Source organism: Vigna unguiculata, chromosome 1, assembly GCF_004118075.2.
Source record: "Vigna unguiculata cultivar IT97K-499-35 chromosome 1, ASM411807v1, whole genome shotgun sequence".
In the NCBI taxonomy this organism is placed as follows: domain Eukaryota; kingdom Viridiplantae; phylum Streptophyta; class Magnoliopsida; order Fabales; family Fabaceae; genus Vigna; species Vigna unguiculata.
The window spans coordinates 19,944,511-19,967,743 of record NC_040279.1 but is presented as its reverse complement, the minus strand read 5'-3'; the positions used below and the strand labels follow the sequence as shown (position 1 = coordinate 19,967,743).

The 23,233-nt window shown below is 37.3% G+C and overlaps 1 protein-coding gene across 2 annotated transcripts; it reads left to right on the top strand.

Moving 5' to 3' along the window:
• The first annotated feature begins 8,772 nt into the window (after positions 1 to 8,772).
• Positions 8,773 to 22,615, top strand: LOC114177812. Of its 2 annotated transcripts, XM_028063368.1 has the most exons (8): positions 8,776 to 8,936; positions 9,047 to 9,137; positions 9,907 to 10,137; positions 10,723 to 10,831; positions 19,664 to 19,709; positions 20,158 to 20,243; positions 20,739 to 20,797; positions 22,193 to 22,615. In XM_028063368.1, the coding sequence occupies exons 1-8, from the start codon at positions 8,933 to 8,935 to the stop codon at positions 22,302 to 22,304; spliced, it is 738 nt and encodes a 245-aa protein (XP_027919169.1). In that variant the 5' UTR covers positions 8,776 to 8,932; the 3' UTR covers positions 22,305 to 22,615. The 2 variants fall into 2 exon arrangements, with proteins under 2 accessions (XP_027919176.1, XP_027919169.1); XM_028063375.1 differs by lacking the exon at positions 20,739 to 20,797 and having other exon boundaries at positions 8,773 to 8,936; positions 22,193 to 22,492.
• The last annotated feature ends 618 nt before the right edge of the window (positions 22,616 to 23,233 follow it).

Genomic DNA, 23,233 nt, shown 5'->3' with positions numbered 1-23,233 from the left:
AGCTCCTAAAGAAATCCGCCCGGTTCGCGTGGACTGATGATTGTGAACAGATCTTCCTGAAACTCAAAACATCCCTAACCTCACCCCCCATCCTCCGCAAACCCGACATCAGCCAACCTCTGCTAGTGTACATCACGGCCACCGATCACACCGTCAGCGCTGCCCTTGTCCAAGAGCAGAAGGCACGCAACATCCCGTTTATTTCGTAAGCGGGACACTACAAGATCCTGAAACCAGGTACCAAATGGTAGAAAAACTAGCCCTATCCTTGGTCCATGCCGCACGCCGCTTACGCCCGTATTTTCAAAACCACACCATAACCGTCAAGACCGATTACCCAATCCAAAAGATACTACAAAAGCCGGACTTAGCTGGACGCATGTCATCATGGGCCGTGGAGCTCTCCGAATTCAACATCTGCTATGAACCCCACGGCCCCATCAAAGCCCAATGTCTCTTAGACTTCGTCAATGACCTACAACAAACACCTGTTGAGGACCAATGGACGCTTCATGTAGATGGCTCCTCGAACCCAAGGGGTGCCGGCGCCGGCATCGTGTTGGAAGGCCCCAACGACATCTTCATTGAGAAGTCTCTTCACTTCGCGTTTAAAACGTCGAATAACCAAGCCGAATACGAAGCTATCCTCGCCGGGCTCTCCCTAGCCCGTGAAGTCGGCGTCAAAAAGTTAACATGCAAAACCGACTCCAAACTCACAGTGGGCCACCTGAACGACGAGTTCCAAATCAAAGACCCCATCCTTCAACAATATTACCATCTGGTCCGCGCAATTATTCAATCCGCCTTTGAACAGGTCCGCGTCGAACATATCCCCAGAACCGACAATGTCAGAGCCGACATCCTTTCCAAATTAGCCAGTACCAAACTAAAAAACCGTAACCGATCCCTGCTACAGCAAACACTAGCCACACCTTCCGTCACGCACACTTGTCAAACGTTAACCCACACCCCATCAAACAGCATCACCCCCTTTCAAAACCCAAACTGGACCACCCCTTACATTCAGTACCTCAAAACCGACAACCCTCCTTCCGACGCGGACAAAACTTGGCTGGCCAAGGCCGCCAGGTACACTATGGTAGGCGAAGACCTCTACAAACGCGGATACGGCCAACCCCTACTTAAGTGTGTCACGCCAGAGCAAGCCTAGTATATCATTAAGGAACTACACGAAGGAATCTGTGGTTATCATTCAAGCGCACGCACCATGGCCACAAGAGTTCTCAGAGCCGGATACTTCTGGCCCACGATAGAGGCGGACTGCCAAGACTACGTCAGGAAATGCAAACCATGCCAGAAGCATGGCAACCTGATACATCAGAAACAAGAACAACTACACCACATACTGTCCCCCTGGCCATTCGCTAAGTGGGGAATGAACATCCTAAGACCCTTCACACCCGGCAAGGGACAAGTCAAGTTCCTAATCGTAGCCGTTGACTACTTTACCAAATGGATTGAAGCCAAGCCATTGACCACCATTACGGCCCAACAAGTCCAGCAGTTTGTGTGGAAGGATGTCATATGCAGATATGGTGTACCACATACCATCATAACAAACAATGGCCGACAGTTTATCGACAAGGAGTTAGCAAAATTCTACACTGGCTTAGGCATCAAACACATCACAAGTTCTGTAGAACATCCACAGACCAATGGACAAGCGGAATCGGCAAACAAAGTTATTCTCGTAGAGCTACGTAAAAGGTTGGATACCGCGAAAGGCCGATGGCCAGAAGAGTTAATCGAAGTGCTATGGGCCTACAGATGCACCCCTCAATCATCAACAAACGAATCCCCATTCAGCCTAGTCTACGGCGCAGACGCCATGATACCAGTAGAAATTGGCGAACCATCCCTGCGTCGAGAACTATACGACCCAACTCACAACCACCAAAACATGGCCTTACATCTCGACCTCCTTCCCGAACTCAGAGAAAAAGCCCAAATACGCAATCTAGCCGCCAAACAACGAGCTGCCAGGAAATATAACGCAAATCTACACCCACGACCGTTTGTCGTCGGAGACCTAGTATGGAGAATGGCCAGCAGTGCTAGAAAGAAGGATGACAAGTTCTCCGCCAATTGGGACGGCCCATACCGCATACAAGAAGACACAGGAGGTGGGGCTTATCGCCTAGAACAATTATCTGGGGAAGAGATCCCCAACACATGGAATGTATCCCACCTCAAGTTCTACTTCAGCTGAACATGTATCATAGGCGAATCAATACTTGTAACCATGGGTGTACTCTTTTTCCTCACTTGGTCTTTTTTTCCTAAGGAGGGTTTTGGCCAAGGAGGTTTTAACGAGGCACCCCAATTTAAATAAATAAAAAGAATGGTTCCCTACTTTATGACTTTATCCCTTTAACATGGTTCATTCGTTTTAAGTTCCCCACCCTTACCCCAAGTAAGCGGCCTGGGTCGAACACCTTTTAACATGGTTCATTCGTTTTAAGTTCCCCACCCTTACCCCAAGTAAGCGGCCTGGGTCGAACACCCTTTAACATGGTTCATTCGTTTTAAGTTCCCCACCCTTACCCCAAGTAAGCGGCCTGGGTCGAACACCCTTTAACATGGTTCATTCGTTTTAAGTTCCCCACCCTTACCCCAAGTAAGCGGCCTGGGTCGAACACCCTTTAACATGGTTCATTCGTTTTAAGTTCCCCACCCTTACCGCACAATTATCCATACCGCTAACACAACAAAATCATACATATTAACAACATCTAACATAGCATACACAAGGCATTCATCATGTTAAAGGCAAAGTAAAACAATGTACGAATTATTACAAACAAAAGTTCAAGTCTCAAGATAAAATGAATTAACTAAACCCCCTCGTTCTCCTCACCCACCACAACAGCTCCCAAGTCCTTCTCCTCCTCTGCCGCCTTCTCCCCCACCTCCTCCGCACCCTCCTCATCCTCCCTCACCAACTTCCCGTCAACTACATCCTTATCCACGTCAAATCTCGAATCCAAGGCATCCACATCCTGATAGAAAAAGGCCGCCTGCCGCAACCCCTTCTCGAAACCATTTATATGCTCTTGAATAACGTTGTTCTTCAAATCATCCAACTCCCCAACAGCCCCGTCGTACTTGTCCTTCAAATCCTCGTAGTCTTCTTCCAGCTCCCCTATACGCTTATTCAGTTTTTCCTCAGAGTCCAAACAACGCACTCTCCATGATGCCAGCCTCTTCCTCTCCGCCTCCCACCCTTCTTTCTCCTTTTCCAGGGCCGCCTTCTCCTCCTCAAGCTTGTCCACTTTACCCTGCAACTCCCCCACCTCCTTTACTTCCCTTCGGTAAAGGGACCCTACACGCCGACCCAAGACTAAAGCCTTGCTTCCAAACTCCACCATTGTTCTCACGATATGATCAACCTCCATGTTATCAATGGAGTTAACAACAGTGTCTGGAAAGTTGATCGAGATATCCTTCCTCACGGATATCTCCGGCAACTCGATCAGCCCGGCCTCAGGTAACCTCTCTCCACTAGCCGATCCCGCCCCGCTAGCCGACCCAAGAATAGCCGCCCTTATTTTCTTTACGTCTTTACCCTTCCCAGGTCGAGGCGGGAGTTCAGCTTTCCTTTTCGTTCCGCCGTGTACGTGTACTTCCACAACCGAGTCCTGCAAGTTAGGAACATCGGCTTTCCCAGCTGCCTTGGCCTTAGCGGCCATCTCCTTCCTCAGCGATTGAAAGAGCACCAAATTCTTCTTACAAGATTGCGCCATATGCCCTGCAATAACATATCATAACTCGGATCAAAACAACTTAGCATCATTAACACAGCTTAAGAAATAAACAGATACCTTCAATATCTATTATCGGATGCACTGAATTATAAACCCTAACTAGACCCTTAGTGGGCAACTTATCCACAAATCTCAACAACATCCCCACCACCTCCTGGTCACCAGCCGACAACTCCTCCACTCCCATGTCTTTATAACGAGAAGGATTGTTGGTCCAGCTAAAGGGAAACTTGGTACTCCCATCCGCATTCAAGAAATGCGGCTCACCCCCCTCCTTCACAACGACCTTGAAGTACCCGTCTTTGAAGTGCTTGAAAGATTGGGAGAACGCATCCAACCTGCTGATGCTAGGACGACTGATTAAAGAAAGCCAAGTAGCCGGCCTTCGGGGTCTGGTGTCATAAAAATACAAGAATGCATAGGGAGTAGGCTCCAAGTACAAAGACTCGCACAAAATGCGGAAGGCCTGCAAGTAGGCCCAGCTGTTAGGATGAAGCTGAGTAGGCGCCACATTCAATGCCCGTAACACACCCATAGTAAAGTCGTCAAAGGGTAGTCGTACATGAAGCTGTGAAAAATGGCACATATACATGAAAAAGAATTTCTCGGTAGCCCCCTCCTACCCGTGGCATACCCGGTCGATGGCACTCACCCTCTCCAACGAAACGATATCTCTGCTGACACCCTTAGACATAACGGGTGTACAGTTTAGCCAAGATTTTAACAGACGGGACCACCTAAATAATGATGACTGGTCACGAACATCAGCAGCGACCCATCCGTAGCCGCCCTTGGTCGGCCAGTTACTCTCCTCCAACTCCTCAGGAGGATCCTCTCGAACTTCCCTCACCACCTTCATCGGCATTCCGCTTGTAACAACTCCGGAACTTGTACCTTCTCCGCCAAGTCGTCCATCCTTACTCCTATCTGACTCGGTACTTTCACTACTACTAGACGTAGACACGCTACTATTACTGGACATACCTGATTTCGTTTTTTACGGAAAGATGTCGGTCGAGATAGAGGACTAGTCGGACACTTTTACGCGCACAAGGTCTTTAAATTCAGAAATCACAAATGAAACAGGTAACCTCTTATTTGTTTTCAAGCACATATTTATAGCCTGTGATCCCAAACGACGAACCTCTTCCCGCCAAAACCATATCACAGATCAAGCGACACCATCATTACGAAAAACCCACTCCAAAATGACGGCGCCAAAACTTTTTTGATATGACCAATTGACGCCCCTTCACCTACCTTCTGACAGTTGCAAATTATAAGCCTTAACACTGTTCATCACACTTAAAGGCTGGGGGACTAGTGTATCACACCTAGCCGTTTCCGCTAGCTTACCAACACATATCATCCTTGACCGACAACCCATATCGGACAAGGCTGGGAGACTGGTGTACTGTACCTAGCCAAACTCAACCAAGTAAAAAGTGTGCATATCAAGACAGCCAAGTATCCAGCCTAGGTCAGCTTAGCCTAACCTACATCAACGTAAGCCATCAAGACAAATAGCCGGCCTAGACCGACTACTCCAGCATATCCGCTAAGTTTAGAACCTAGGCCGACCACTCTAATGAACTCAACATAATGGAGACATCCACGTCCAATAAACCTTAAGGGCCTGGGTTTGGGCCCTGGCCCACTCACAAGCCCTACCTAGAGCCCAAGTCAAGGCCCAGCCCATGAAATGGTCAAACGTCATTAATGCTATATAAATACACGTGGACCCCATCATTTAAAGGTACGCATTCATTAATCCCTAATTTGACTCTCTGAGAGCTTTGACTTACTTGAGCTTCGGAGATTCTTCTGCAGGTAACCCCCCTGGGTCCAAGCTGACATGTATCGACCGGGAAGAGGCCAATTGAAGAGATAGCGGACTACATGGTAAGGTGACGCTCGTGTCTAATCTCTTATTTGTTCTCTGCAGGAACATATATATATGCACTTATTTATTTATATATATACATATTTTATTAGTTTTGTTTTCTTTTTATTGTTATTTTCAATAAGTAAAAACTACATCATGATAAAATATATTTTTAATGTTTAAACTACACCACAATAAAATACGAAACATCAGAAAAAATAGAAGATTTTCTATCTGTTTTATTTTGAAATAAATAATACAACTTATTAAAGTAGGGATGTTACACTTAGGGGGGTCATATTCAACCCTTACATAAGTCTATATGATGTGAATATCATTATGGCACAAATGGAGGAAGACTAACATGCCACTTTGTTGTAGTTTCTATGTAATTAGTTTGTTTAAATAATGGCCAAATCCTTTGTAAAATTGGCTGACCAATTCTATTTTGGGTTAATCAATTAATGGGCTTTAGTTTGATTTTATTTTCAAGTTGTATTAGGGATCCATTTTGAAACTTAGGAACCAGCCTTCGGAAGACCAAAATGACCTTTGCTGAATACTTTTGGGTGACTTTTGGTTGCCACAATTTCAGTTACAACCAATCATTAAGTAGTGAGATTATTATTAGCTTAAGTGGGTTGTAATTGCAATTAATGGGCTCTTTTGTAGTTCTAATGGCTAAAGCTTTTGTATAAGCTAAACCATTTTTATCAATGAAAACAAGTTGAGCTTTATTTAGAAATATTAAGTTTATCTCCTTTATCTTAGTGAGAGTGATTCTCTTAAGTTCTTTAGTGATTCAAGAACCCTTGAGTTTTATCAGAGGCCCTTCATCCCTTTGCGTGTTTAAACTCTCAGGCTTATCTTCCATCGTTAGAAGTGTGACGTCTATCAATTTCCACTACACCTTCTTGTTTATTTCCATTTTCTCGTTTTAAATAATTTCCCAAATTTCTTGCTTATTAGCATTCCAACCTAGATAGATTCGTAAAACGTATCCACCCTTCAAGATTAATGTCATCTAGGAAAGCCCCTTTTATAGTTGATGGTGGGTCCCTTAGAGAAAATACCAATCAAAATGGTGCACAAACAAAAAAGACAAACTATGGTTGTAAAAGTTAGGTCAAAAGGAGGTGTCTTGAAAATGAGAGAACCCTAGCTCGGCCTCTATGCCTTCATATGTGGCGCCTTTTACCTTCTAAAATGAAGGTCAAATCCAAGCTCTTCCACTCTCCAAAATGCGCCCCACTTGTTTGGTTTCAAGCCCACTCCTCTTTTCCACTTCAAGTAGTGCTGTCATCCTTCAAGTTGGCACTAGCTTGACCTACAAAATAAACAGTTCAAGTCAAAGGTCAAAAAGTAAACTCAAGTTAAGTCAACTTAACCTGAGAGTGGTTTGACAAAGAATGATGTTTGAGTGAGTTTGGTGCTTTTCGCATTTCTACGTAACTTCCTAGAATATTTGTTGAATGATTTTATTTTTTAATGTATTGAGTCATATTGCATGAACATATTAATCTTCTCTTTTTGTTTTTAATTGACGGAAAAGTGTGATTTTGTAGCATTACATCTCTAGTTTAGTGGTCAATTGAATTCGTTTTAAAAGAGTTTTCGTAAGTTTTAATTGAACATATTTTTTAGCACTTAGCCAATTCAACCCTATTCTTGACTTAGAAAAATCTTTTGAACCTATAATTGCTTTGTTGGATGTGTACTTAGTAATATATATTATGTTTGTTTGTATAAAAAAATCTATAATCTGATCCCACGATTTATGATTGTATGTGTCCTTCACGATAAGTATAATTTCGATTTTAACTACTTTATTTGTCTCTCCGAATAACTAAAATCTTAAAAAAACATTGAATTTTCTTTAGAAAGAAAAAACTAAATTGGTTCTTTTATAAATGTAATAAATTATTAAGTCATAATTTTTTTTAGATGCTTTTTCTAATACTTTATTTTATACTTTTATTATTAATTAAAATTTATTGAAAATCATTATTTTTGTGAAACGTAATTCTCATCTAGTCCGTCTTTCTTCTTCTCTTATTTATAAAGACGATAGTCAGATTAAATTATGATTTACAATAATTTCTTCTAACCAGTAATGAATAAAATACTAGAAACATATGATAGGGTATTGCGAATATTTCCCTTTCCTATTTTAATTTTGGATTTAATATGATGATAAAATGCATTAATACTAGTGGTTAAAACAGTTAACACATTTAGTAATTATTATTTAAATTAAGGTTAAAATATATTTTTTATCTTAATATTTGTCAAGTCAAATCAGTCTTTTGTTTGTTTATTCAAATATTCTTAATTTTCGTCAATTTTATTCAATTTGATTCTTTTTTGTTAACACCGTTTAAAGAATTAACGGTAATGAACAATAATTGTCACGTGTCACTTTGTGATTTTTTTGATTTATATATATATATATATTAAAAAAATTTATATGTCCACGTGTCAACCCAATAGTATGCCACTGTCAGAACTAATGCTTTATATTTAATTTGGTTCCTATATTCGTTATTTATATTCAATATAGTCCTAATTTTTTTAACATGAACTAATTTTGTCCCTCTCTGAGATCAAATTTACTTTTTATATTGAAATACATTTTTATTAAATATTTTTGTTTTGGGTTATAATTAGTTTAAAAATTATAACTTTTATATAAAAATTACATTTGATCCCAATTTCGAGAGTGACAAAATTGCTTAATTTTAAATAAAATTAGGACTAAATTGAATAAAAATAATAAATATATGGACTAAATTGAATATAAATATTGACTTTTACATGTGACACGTTATTACATTGACACATGGACATTTAAAAAAATTAAAAAATATATATAAAATGAATAGGAAGTGACACGTGACCGTCATTTTTCATCATAATTAATAATTAAAACTGTATTAGCAACAATAAATCAAATTAAAAAAAATTGAAGAAAATAAAAATTTATTTAAATATTAAAACGAAATTAAGACCGATTTAAAAAAATTGATAAGAATTGAGATAAAAAATTATTTTAACATTTTAACCTTAAATTAATATACGATTAATAATTAATGGAAAGAATTGATCATGTGTGTTGTTCATGCAAACAGGGACATCAATTTTCCGGTTAATCACCTTTCTTTCCGTCAAAGTTGTCAGTTACTGACAACAGCGCTTAGTCCAACGTAATCTGCTTTGTTTCGCTTCAATCTTTTTCGTTCTCAGCATTTCCACCAACACTTAAATGGGTGATTACTCCAACCCCCATTTCCTTTTCTCCTTTTCTCTGCAACCACACACTCCCATTCTAACTTCTCTTTCTCTGGTTCCATTAATCTCTCCTGCTTTCATTTTGCAGCAAAAGCAATCCTTTTGAGCAACAAATGTTTCGGACACGAACAACTCTGGGCCACACGTTCATTCCCCACGATGCAACAATTTATCAACGGGTTAGTTAGCGTAATTAACTTGTTACTGGTTCCATAATGAATTTAAAACTCACTTTTCATTCGTAAAGACAATTTAGGAAAAATACTAAGAAATTAGGAAAATTAAATATAATTTATTATGTGAATTTTGGTTATTTTTTTTTCCTATGATGAGAACGGAGGTAGTAATAATATGAGTGATAGAAGGTATCTATATGGTTGTGGGTATTGCATGTACATGTTTTCTTTTCCTTTCTTAGTTATATCAGTGACCATAAAACACAACAAGCTTCAAATGATTCGGGTTAAGTTGGGTGAACTTGCTTGAAGGATAGTCTTCCCTTTCTATGAGTGTTTGTTTATTGGTGAGATCTAGTTGTAGCACTTTTTGTTTGTGCTTTATGAAAGAGATTAGAGAAGCATTTGTTTGTTTAATTTTAAGAGCAAATTTCACTCACATTTCATGAGACTTCTTCAAATTGCCCACCATATCTCTATTTTTTTAATGTTTACAATAACTTCTTTTAGAGAAGTGTGTAATGTTTACAATAACTTCTTTTAGAGAAGTGTGTAATGTTTTCTTGATACTTCTCACTATAATGTATTACAAACACCTATGGAAGGGGATACTATAGGGGTTAAAAAGACGAATATGTGTAATCTCAAGAAACCACTAGAGGTATTAGGGTAATTTGTTTTTCTTTTATCTTTTTCTTTAGGTTGGGTTTGTTTTGAACCTTCAAATTTGCTAAGAATAGTTAGTTTTTCGGCCATGAATTTGAATTTTTAGGAAGAAAATAGACCTCAAGGGGAAGGCAGTAGCTTCCTTGAATTCAAATTCAAAGAGGGCAAATTTGTTTGCTGCGAAAAAGGAGAGAATCAGACTTCCAACATATAGTGATGATTTTGGAGGGAAGAAATATCACATCAGTGAATTTCTGAGCCACCCAAGTGGAATTGCAGCCGTTTTGAACACAAAGGCCTTGCAATCATTTCAATCTATTGATGGCAACACATACAGGTTTGCCGCCTCCTTAATTCTGTTTTGGTGGCTTGAGTTGTTCTTCCAATGTTTTGGCTAATGCAAATATTGTTGTGACATAAAATTAGAGTCACGTCAAGGGCCAGAGTGCAGGTTATTATGCTTACCAAATTATATTGCCATATTGGGCACTGACAATACAAATGAACAGAATAGGTCGAGTTGAATTTTTCTCCAAGGGAAACTACTCAAAATTAATATATTTTTCATAAATTATTGAAGTATTTTGTGTTACTGAAGAACATATGCAGATAATTAGTTGATTTTCATGAGTTCATAAGAAAGTAGAGCTGTTTCTTAAATTTAGGTGCTTATACTGAACTACACTTAAAATGAAATGGTTCAGCTGATAGAATCAGTTGCACTAATTCAAAATCGGTTTAAAAATGCTATTCCTTATAATATGCAGGTTATGATTATCTAACGAACAGTCAGAAACTGTTGATTTTAGAAAGCAAGTACTTCTTTTGTAAACGTTTTTATAAACTACGGCAAATATCTTACTGGACTTGGGTTGTACAGAAGTATACATCTGTAATCAAATTATTATTCTTGAATGTGTAGATGTGAACTGCCTAAACTTCAATTTTTAAACTTTGAAGCTGCCCCATTGCTAGATCTTCGAGTTACCTCAACGGATGAAGATTGCTTGGTTGAGATGCTTTCTTGTAAGGTGTGATCCCTCGTCCTCCTCAACCCAAAAATAACAAAAATGTTTTGATCATGATGTAATTGTAAGCTTTAATTTTTCGACTTCTTTTCAGTAAACTGAAACTCAACCGACAATAGAAACAAAGCAATAAGAGATAACATGGGCTAATACATAGATTCTGCCCTCCTTGCCTAAGCCACCAATTCATTCCTAAAATTTTGTTGTGCCTCTCCATTATTTTCCCTCTCCATTTTCATATTTCCTTCTGTGTCTCCCTCTCCCCATCATTTGTCAATTCCCCTCTCCATTACATTGTTGTCACATGATACATTTGTAATTCTTCTCTTATAAACCTCGGCCAACACTTCTCTTTATGCACCCTTGCCCCTCTTATCTTATACATGTGTGAAAGACCCAACAACGTTTTTGCACTATCTACTCCCATATTATAAAATAGTATGAGTGAATATGTTAAACAAGTGTAGCTCAACAACTGGATTTCTTAAAGTAAATTTTCTAGTTGTTATCAAATAGTGTTTGTGAGGAAGTGCTTGATATTGGTGTCCACTAGTGCTGTGTGAGAGAGAGTAAATGAAATACAAACCAAATAGTAAAGTTTCTTAATATCTAGTTTGTAAGCCCCTTTTGAAAACTTTAGTCAATAATATTCCTCAAGCACGCTTGTTAATTGTTGCATAGTTATGATGCATGGATACAATACGTGTATTGAATACGACACATATCTGATATGTCAATACGCTAATTGTAAAAATAATATGATATGGTACGTTATATATACATATCGAAAAATATACAAAAAATCTTAAATATGATAAATATATGATTGCTATTGTGTAAATCCAAATTAAAATTATATGTATTAAACATTGTCAAAATAAAAAATTATAAATTATTGTCATCATAAAAGTATTATTGTTTTATAGATTAGATACTTCATTGGTAAGTATCGGTGAAGTATTCTAAAGTATCTTATATAGATATGTATCATACACGGAGACGTGGCACAAATTAAAGTATCGGTGCATCCATTTACACTGAAGCCAAAGTTTTTTATTGACCATTTCATGCACTAAAAGTTAGGAAGATAGCTATACTCATGAGTGGTTTAAATTATTTATAATTACTATATATACATTTCTTTTAATGTGGTTGATGAAAACAACTAGGAAACTTTAAAACATTAAAAACAGAACAAAAGAGAGTTTTGAGAGATGAGTTGTATATAAAGGTAGTGTGAAATTATTTGAGAGTTTTTGTAACAATCTTTTACACATAAGTTGATTGTTTTCTCTCAGTTTTATTTATGCTATTATCCCATTTTTCCCAACAAGAGGTACTTGAGCGTCCGTTGAAATTATTTGAAAGTTCTTGTGACAATCTTCTCTTAAGGAGTTATTGTTCTTGCTCATGGAAAACTTTATCGTAGCTTATGCAAAACTCGAGTAATGATCAACTCAGAATGCATTAATGCAGCGTGTTGAGAATAAAGAAAATAGGGATTGAGATTAATCTCCCTTGTGTATAAACCACACATAGGGTAATCTATTTATAATAGAGAGAGGTACAAGTAAAAAGAGTAACTGAAAATAAAAAGATTAAATAGAAGATATTGTTTGATATTGTGGTTATCAATATCTAACAATATCTTAATAATATCAAACAATATCTAACACTCCCCCTCAAGCTGGAGCATACAAATTGTATGTGCTAAGCTTGTTACAAATATAATTAATTCTAGGCCCCCGTAAAGACTTAGTAAAAATATCTGCTAACTGATCACTTGAGTTAACAAATTCAGTCTTGATGTCTCCAAACAAAACCTTTTCTCGAATGAAATGACAATCAATCTCAATGTGTTTGGTGCTCTCATGAAAGACAGGATTAGAGCTAATATGAAGAGCAGCTTGATTGTCACACACAAGTGTCATTTGAGTAACATCTCCAAATTGTAACTCTTGAAGCAATTGCTTGAGCCAAACAAGTTCACAAGCAACTGAGGCCATAGCTCTATATTCTGCTTCTGCACTGGATCTTGCTACAACACTCTGTTTCTTACTTTTCCACGAGATCAAGTTACCACCAATGGAGGCACAATACCCAGATGTAGATCTTCTATCAGAAGGAGATCCTGCCCAATCAGCATCTGAATAGCAAACAACTCTTGAATGGTTATTAGAACCATATAACAATCCTTTTCCAGGGGATCTTTTAATATACTTCAAGATACGAATGACTGCATTCCAATGATCTTCATATGGGGAATTAAGAAATTGGCTTACCACACTGACTGCAAAAGAAATGTCAGGACGAGTAACGGTAAGATAATTTAATTTTTCAACTAATCTTCCATACTGCTCAGGATCAGATATAGGCTCCCCCTGATTTGGTAGAAGTTTAGTATTGGGATCCATGGGTGTATCAACAGACTTTGAACTCATCAACCCAGTTTCCTCTAGAATATCCATGGCATACTTTCTCTGAGATATAACAATACCATCATTAGACTGTGCCACCTCAATACCCAAGAAATATCTGAGTTTGCCAAGATCTTTGGTCTGAAAATGGTGACAGATATGTTGTTTCAACTGAGAGATGCCATGGTTGTTACTCCCTGTAAGAACGATGTCATCAACATATACTATCAAGTAAACACATCCAGCACTCGAGTGTTGATAAAAGACAGAATGATCTGTTTCACAACGAGTCATACCAAATTGCTGAACAACATTGCTAAACTTTCCAAACCAAGCCCTAGGAGATTGTTTTAGGCTATATAGGGATTTGCGAAGACGACATACCATCCCAGAAGACTCCCTCTGAGCAACAAATCCAGGAGGTTTCTCCATATAGATTTCTTCTTGCAAATCACCATTGAGGAAAGCATTTTTAACATCTAGTTGATAGAGAGGCCATTTTTGAAGAGCAGCCATGGCGATAAATAAACGAACAGAAGTCATCTTTGCCACGGGGGAAAAAGTATCTCCATAATCCAACCCAAAAATTTGAGTATAACCTTTGGCCACAAGACGAGCTTTGAGGCGATCAATAGTACCATCAGGTCCAACTTTGATAGCAAACACCCACCTGCAACCAACAACAGATTTCTCAGACGGCAACGGGACCAGTTCCCAAGTTCCACTGTTATAAAGAGCACTTAATTCATCTGTCATGGCCTGACGCCAACCAGGATGGGCTAAAGCGTCACAGACAGTTTTTGGAATGGTCACAGAAGAAAGAGAGGAAAGACATGTATAAAAAGGTAATGACAATCGATGATAACTCAAAGCAATATAATGGGGAGAGGGATTACGGGTAGAACGCATACCTTTTCGGAGGGCAATGGGAAGGTCAGACTCAAGTGTTAGAGCCGGAGGAGACAAAGTAGTTGGCACTGGAGTGGAGTCACATGGTGGTGGTTGTGATCGATTACGACGACTATAAACCTGAAGAGGTGGTGGAGGAGCAGGTGACTATGGAGCAGGAACCGAGGGTGAAGAAGACACAGTAAGAGGGTCACAAACAATAAGAACATTAAAGGTATTAGAAGAGTTGTCAGGATTGGATGGAGTCAGAGGTGATGATTGACTCTTAAAATAAAGGGAGAACTCATTAAAGGTGACATCTGCAGACACAAAATAACGGTTAAGAAAAGGAGAAAAACATTTGTATCCTCTTTGTGATTTTGTAAACCCTAAGAAAACACACTTATGTGACCTAGGAGAAAGCTTGTCAAGACTAGGACTAAATTATGAACAAAACATGTAGACCCGAAAACTCTTAAAGGTAAGGGATGAAGAGGTTCATGAGGAAATAAAATGGAATGAGGTATGTTATTCTTTAAAACCGAAGAAGGCATACGATTAATGAGATAACAGGCAGTAAGAATGGCATCACCCCATAAATGTTCAGGAACCTCGCCATGAAACTAAAGAGTGCGAGTGGTTTCCATAAGATGTCTATTTTTACGTTCAGCTACACCATTTTGTTGAGGGGTATAAGCAGAAGAAGTTTGATGCAGAATGTCGTGAGAAGTCATAAATTGTTTGAAAGAATGAGAAAGATATTCACGACCATTATCACTACGCAAAACTCTAATAGAAACACCAAACTGAGTTTTAATTTCATTAAAAAAAGATTGAAAGATATGAAATAATTCCGAACGATGTTTCATTAAAAATAACCAAGTGCATCTGGAATAATCATCAATGAAAGTAACAAAGTATTGAAAACCTAAAGTAGACTTAACGCGGCTAGGACCCCAAATGTCAGAGTGAACCAAGGCAAAAGGGGACAAAGCATCACGTGTGACACTACGAGGATAAGAAGTACGAGTATGCTTGCCTAATTGACACGACTCACAATCCAAACGAGACAACTTGGACAAGGCAGGGACAAGCTGTTGTAACTTGGCAAGGCTTGGATGACCTAACTGAGCATGAATAAGAGAGGGAGACTCCATAACTGCACCAACGTGTGTAGAGGGACGGAGATGATAAAGACCATGAGACTCATATCCTGTGCCAATCACCTGTTTTGAACTCCGGTCCTGTAAACAGACAGAATTGTTGGTAAAAGAAACAACACAATCAAGAGAACGAGTTAGGCGACTGATGGACAACAGGTTAAAAGGAGACCCAAGGACATAAAGAACATTATCAATGGTTAAAGAAGGAAAAAGTTTAACAGTGCCAACACCATGAGATGAGACTCTAGAACCATCAGCCAGTGTAACAGAAGGTAAAGGACTAGTAGAGGATAAAGAAGAGAACAAAGATTTGTTACCAGTAATATGATCAGTGGCTCCTGAATCAAAAACCCAAGGACCAGTAGAAGAAGATTGAGTCAGACCAACAAAAGATGTACCTCTGTGAGCAACAGAGGCAGTGGAACTAGAAAACTATTGATCCTTATACCATTTGAGAAATTTGTTAAACATAACAAGTATATTGGATGAAACAGAAGAGATTTCAGAACTGAAAGAGGCAGCGGAAGATGCCATAGAAGAACTAGAAGAGACGCGGCTTCGAATGGCGCATGAGGGACGAGCAGAACTGAATGGGCGCCGGTCAGAACTAACACTCCGGCGACGACGACTCAACAGCAACGGTGGTGGCGGCTCCGGCGACAGCTCCGGCGGCGGTTCCGGCGGCGGTTCCGGCAGTGGCGCCGGCGGCTCCGGTGGCAGCAGCGGCGGTGGCGGCAGAGGCGGAGGCAGCGATAGCGAAAAAAAACCTTAAGCTCTAGATACCATGTTGAGAATAAAGAAAATAGGGATTGAGATTAATCTCCCTTGTGTATAAACCACACATAGGGTAATCTATTTATAATAGAGAGAGGTACAAGTAAAAAGAGTAACTGAAAATAAAAAGATTAAATAGAAGATATTGTTTGATATTGTGGTTATCAATATCTAACAATATCTTAATAATATCAAACAATATCTAACACAGCGGAACAATAGTAGTAGGATTTGTGGCACCAAAGAATTTGTCACATGAGTGAGAAAGGTTTGTCAACCTTGATGAATAAATAGTTGATCACTATCAAGGATATGACAAGACATCTTTGTAATAATTGTTTGTATGGTAAACAACGAAGAATTTGTTTCAGCTCCTTATCTGTAAGAAGATTAAAATTATTGAGTTTGTTTACTTTTTTGTATGTGGTCCCTTGAAGGTGGAATCACTAGATGGTAACATGTATTTTCTAACTTTTATTGATGATAGATACTTTTAGAAAGGTTTCTGTGTATTTTTTGAGGACCAAGGATCAACTATTAGAAAAGTTCTTGCAATTTAATACCATGGCAGAATGTGAGGTAGGAAAGAAGTTGACGTGTTTGTGTTTAGACAACTATCTCAGAGGAGAGTATACATCTAAGGAGTTCAATGCCTACAAAGGAGAGAGGAGAGTATACTTCTAAGGTGTTCAATGCCTATTGCAAGGGATATGGCATTCAACATGACTACCATGTACACCTCAAAACCTAATGAGCCTCAATTACGGAGATAAAAGAGAAGTAGAGTTCTAAAACACGTATCTAGAATCACAATACATTCTTCTCACCGAAAATGGAGAAACAAAAGGATTCCAAAAAGTGTTGTCTTATCCAAACATAGAGAAATGGTTGCATACTATGTGTGACGAGATGGATTGTTTTGTAGAATAATCAGACATATGACTTAGCTAAGATCCCTACAGAAAAGAAGGTGCTAAGGAATAAATGGGTTTGCAAGATTAAAGATAGTAGAGGAGAGGTCAAAAGGTACATAAGGTGACTAGCAGTTAAAGGATTCTTCCAATTAACATGACTACCATGTACACCTCAAAACCTAATGAGCCTCAATTACGGAGATAAAAGAGAAGTAGAGTTCTAAAAGACGTATCTAGAATCACAATACATTCTTCTCACTGAAAATGGAGAACCAAAAGGATTCAAAAAAGTGTTGCCTTATCCAAACATAGAGAAATGGTTGCATACTATGTGTGACGAGATGGATTGTTTTGTAGAATAATGAGACATATGACATAGCTAAGATCCCTACAGAAAAGAAGGTGCTAAGGAATAAATGGGTTTGCAAGATTAAAGATAGTAGTGGAAAGGTCAAAAGGTACATAAGGTGACTAGCGGTTAAAGGATTCTTCCAATTAACATGACTACCATGTACACCTCAAAACCTAATGAGCCTCAATTACGGAGATAAAAGAGAAGTAGAGTTCTAAAAGACGTATCTAGAATCACAATACATTCTTCTCATCGAAAATGGAGAAACAAAAGGATTCCAAAAAGTGTTGTCTTATCCAAACATAGAGAAATGGTTGCATACTATGTGTGACTAGATGGATTGTTTTGTAGAATAATCAGACATATGACTTAGCTAAGATCCCTACAGAAAAGAAGGTGCTAAGGAATAAATGGGTTTGCAAGATTAAAGATAGTAGTGGAAAGGTCAAAAAGTACATAAGGTGACTAGCGGTTAAAGGATTCTTCCAATTGATTTTTATGAAATCTTCTTGTTGGAAGTCCCAAATCGACTAGAGATAAGACCAATTCACAATATATAAGTGGGTGCAATCCTCACCTTACAAGCCGGTTTTGTGGGGTTGAGTTAGGCTTAAAGCCCACTTCTAATATAGTATTAGAGCCATCGTTTAAAAAAAAAGGCCTATTCTAATGAGATTCCTTGGACATTCTATTCTACCCGCTATCGGGCCGCTAACGGATCATCCATTAATTTCTAGTCCCACACACGAGATGTATATACCTCGGCGTGAGGGGGTGTGTTGGAAGTCCCACATAGGCAGTTTCATATTATATAAGTGAGGTGCAAACCTCATCTTAGAAAATTGGTTTTGTGAGGTTGAGTTAGGCTTAAAGCCCACTTCTAACACTTCTCATAGGGGTTAAAAATGACATTGATACTTGTCATGCTCGGATTGATTGTTAGTTTGAAATGATGTGAAAACTGCATTCATTCATGGTGACTTGATGAAGAAGTATACTTGATGTTTTGAGGTTTTAGAAAAGGAGAACCTTGTATGGAAATTCAAGAAGAGTTTATACGACCTTAAGCAAGCTTCAAGGTAATGCTATAAGATATTCGAGTCTTTCACGAGTCAAGGATAAGAGAATAATTGTAAAGCAATGTGTCTACTTCGAAAAATTCTCAAGAGGAGCCTTTGTTCCATTGCTACTGTACATGGATGACATGGTGATACTTGGTTAGGATGCAATAAAGAAAAAAACATATGAAGGAAAAGTATGCAAGTTGTGGCTATCACAAGAGAAGTATGTTAAACGAGTGATTCATGGGTTATACATGTAGAATATCAAGCTAGTAAGCTAACCATTGGCTAATCAATTCAATCTAAGAGTTTGTGTCTCTATTCTAAAAAGAAGATGGATGAAATGATAACAATTCCTTACTGCTTAGTGGTTGGTTTGATGGATGTGATGGTGTGAACGAGACCAGATATAACTCATATTGTTGGAGTAGTGAGCAAATGCCTTTCAAATCCTGGAAAGGATCATTGTAAAGAAGTTGAATAGATTTTTAAGTATCTTAAAGGCACGTCTAAGACGTGTTTGTGTTACAGGAAGTTGAGCCAATCCTATAGGTTATGTAGATGCTGATATGGCTGGAGTTCTTGATGGTAGAAAATTGACATCAGGTTACATATACACTTTTGCAGGTGGAGTCGTGTCTTAGCAATCAAGGATGTCGAAGTGTGTTGCTTTATCCACAGTGGAGTCAGTTGGAAAAGAAATATTACCGTTGAAGTGTTGTCTCCAAGACCATGGATTCAACAAAAATTGATGAGACTCTTCCATTGGTTTCATTTTAGATGTAGTGGAACTATACAACAATTCCTCCCCTCCAGCTACGTCTAGGATGTCATTATCTAACATTCATTCCAACAATGTCTTTGCACAACTCTAGCTTTTCTGTAGTCAGCACTTTCGTAAGCATATCTACTGCATTCTTATCCATGTAAAGTTTTAAAGGTTCCTATGTTGTTTTTAATAACAGAAAGACATGTGTATATACTAATTGATAAACGTTACAAACAAAACAAAAGAGTTTTGAGATATGAGTTCTCTAGAAGGGTAGTGTGAGGTTATTTGAGAGTTTATGTAACAATCTTTTAATCAATAAAATTGATCATTTTCTCTCAATTCTATTTAGCTACTATCCTATTTTTTCCAGCTTTAATCAATGCCCTGAGATTTAATACATGTATATAAACCTTAGTTTGATTGAACATGAGTCTTTGTAATATTCCTTTTGTTACTCATCCCATTTTAATTGTTTCATACTTTATTATTCACAGTTTGAAGGTTCAGAAGTTGTGAAAGAGCAAAACCGCCACTTTTCAGGTATTTACAATGTACACTGTGTGCGTAGTTGTACCTAGTTTTATAAATCCCCCCTTTGTTAAATTGAAGCATAAAAAAATTTTATTTTCTGTCGAAAAAAAGCCTTGTGCAAAGAAATTTATCAGTCTTCCGTATAATAGAGAGAAAAATGTTTCGTTCTCCTCGTTGCATAGCCCATATATTAAGGGTAATATTCTCCATCACCTGGTGCTGAATACTGTAAACGACTTTGGGTACACAGGGAGAAAATAATGCAATTTATCCGGATATCTGGAGAAGTTTACTTGAGAACCCTTAAAATTATTAACTTTTTAATTGCTAGTCTTTCATCACAATTTTCTGCTGAATTCAAGTTTATATGCGATGCATGTTTCGTGAGACTTTTTGGTTTTTTCAGTGCTTTTAACAACTGTCATTGTAATTTGTTAATAACTTCTCCTTTTTGCAGCATTCATGGTAAACCACATGAAATGGGGTGGTGCTGGTGCCGAATCATATTTAGAAGTTGATGTTAAGTTAAATCTCACACTTGAGGTTTGTCTTATCCTCATAAAGTATATACATATTACATATACTGTAGCATTCATATTTGTTTCGCTTTTCCTGGATATAAGAGTGGTAATCATGTATGTTATTGTTTTCAAGGACTATGAAGTCATGAATTGCCTTACTTCATGTAAATTATATTGTAGCCTTAAGAGTAAGAAAAGTTCAGGTATTCAGTTGAATTTTATTGTCAAAGTGAAATTTTTGGTTTGTTTCTTTTCTAAAAACTTATGAATTGAGTTGATAGATTCATTCTTTCTCAATTATATAACGTTCAACTGTTCATTTCTACATAATGTGGGAGTCCAACTAACTCCAACGTAATCCTTGCTAGTTCTTTTTTTGAAGCTGCGTATTGGCATACTAAAGGTCACTGATTTTGATCAAAATTAGTAGCCATTACTATATTAGCATCAATTCAGTTTGACATAACTCATTTTTGTGTTTGCTTCTCATCATTAAAATTAAGATCTCTGTCTGCAGATCTACACACAACCATTTACCATGATGCCTACTTCTGCTGTTGAGGGTCCGGGAAATATGTTAGTTACTTTTAATTTTTTGCTTTTAGATTGTTTACTCTGCATAGTCAAGTTGTCTTACGATATATTTGTACATAAAGTGTCTGTTGCATGTAGATTCGCAATTTAAATTACCAACTATTGCTGGCTATAAATGACATGCAAAACCCTTTTTATTATGTCTTTCACTAAGGTCTATGTACTTCATGTGAATGAGGAATATATTCAAAAGCAACTAAGTGGAAATTGAAAGGTTCTAGAACACTGGAATACATAGTTTAGATGACGGGTAGGACACTGTATTGCAGTCTGATGAGTTTTTTGTTGACTAAATTTAAGGAAAATCATCAAACACTATTTTTCTGATTGATGGCTTAGTTTCTCCTCCTCACTTTTTTTCTATGATGTATCCTTTGAACTTTTCTCAAACCATAGTGGTCTATCTTCACGTAAACTTTTCACCTCAATAGTCTTTCTAATCTGCTAAGTTGAACAATCCTAATTTCAGTTTTGACTTTACAATTTATGATATTAGATAATGTAAATGTTGAGATTGAATTCCAAGTGATTCTCTGGATGTGCACAAAAGTTCTTGTCGAGATATTTTAAGAAGTTTTAGATTTTATTTTGTCAAGAAAGTTTCAGATTTTATTCATATTGGTTGTAATTTTGTATGGTTGTTGTATCTTGGTTTTATCACTAACATATGAAGCAAGCAATCTCGGTGACTTGTTTCCTAGATTAGGCTATGCTTGTTTCCTAAATTATTCAATTTTTTTATGGATTTGAGAGTTTTATTTTTAGATTTTTATTTTTGCTATGGATTCTGTTTTGACATAAATGATAAATAAGAACTCAGTTTATGCAAGGTGATTGCTGTCATATTCTGCAGTTAACTTACAGTAGATATTGGTTGTCTCTCTGGGTTACAAAACCTGTAGCCTTATGGCAGAAACCAATTTTGTAATTTGGATTTAAATGAGAAATTACAGATTGAGGTTTAAAGTGACAAGAATTTAAATCTCCTGGGATTTTGGTGAATAGCTCTTCTTTTCAACGTTGTGTATCTGCCATTCAATTTGTTTATGCTTTGGGTTAAATCATTTCTTTTAGAGGATGAATTTAGGGTCCTATTTATGCTAATTTAAGTGGTTTATAACTTAGTTTAGCTTATTTCAATATGCTTTAGTATTAAAACTTATGAATAAGTTTCATTTTGTAAGAACCTTTTGAATAAGTACTCATATAAGAAAGTGAGCATGCAAATAGAAGGATGTGGTTTTTTTTTTTCTTCTTTTCTGCATGTCTTCACCTTGTACTCAAAGTATGTTCTTACCCTTGTCTATAACTTTGAAGAAAAAATTAGTAACTCTCCATTTTGTTTAGGATGATTAATCTCTTTTGGCTATGCAACAGAATGATGCAGGCTTTGGTGGACAAGTTGGTGCCACTGCTACTACAGCAGATGCTACAAGATTATGATGCCTGGGTTGAAAAGCAATCATACTCTCTTAAATCAGGATTCTAGGTATAGAGAAGTTGCATGTACACAATTTTTGGATACAGACAACAGAGAGAGAGGAAGAACAGTTGATGTTTCTGGGAAAAGGAGAAAGAATATAGATTTCTGAGAGACCCTTGGTTGAAATCTGTGTCCATGTAAACAATACACTTCTAGTTAGTAACAGTTTCTCTTTCTCTGTTTCTTTTATTTAACATTATCACAATACATTCTATCTACCTCCTAAGCATTATGGCTAGCTTAACACCAGTGAGATGCAAAGATACAACCATAATGAATATCAGTATATAAATGACAAATGGTAAAAGTTTACAAAATTTAGTGAGACAATTGTATTTCTTAACTCAAGTATCAGGATTGAGATTTTGGTTTTTAGGATTTTAGTTGTATTAATCAAGTCTCTTAACTTTTCTTGTAGTTTTATTCAAATTTTAGTCCAGTAATTTTTCAAATTTTATCCACCATTATTGAAATTTTAATTTGGCTTTTTTTAAAAAAGATATGACTGTTTTTTCTTCTATTAAATGGATGAAATTGGCATTTATACCATGTGAAGATGATAGCAACGTCATTTTCATCCTACACTCAATTACAACATTTATATATTAAAAATAAATTATAGATTAATTTATTATTTTTATTCAATAATTTATCTCAGCGTCACATCAATACTACATTGAATTCTTTGGTAGACAATACTCAACTATTAAAAAAATAGACCAAATTATAACTTTAAATATTTAATTTTCTAATAGACAATCCATGAGTCAATTTAAGAAGAGCGAGATAAAAAGTAATTTTTAATAATAGTGAAACAAAATATTGAAAATAAAATGTGAAAACGAAATGAGTCGTCGAGTAACATGACAAACTAGATGTAACATAAGCGGTGGAAATACAGTGTATCAACTTTTTTTTCTCAACTTGAAAATCAT

Excerpts from the sequence above, each read along its gene's own strand:
- LOC114177812 (XM_028063368.1), top strand. Across the intron at positions 10,138-10,722 it reads ATTGATGGCAACACATACAG|ATGTGAACTGCCTAAACTTC; the intron begins GTTTGCCGCCTC and ends TTGAATGTGTAG. Across the intron at positions 10,832-19,663 it reads TTGAGATGCTTTCTTGTAAG|TTTGAAGGTTCAGAAGTTGT; the intron begins GTGTGATCCCTC and ends TATTATTCACAG.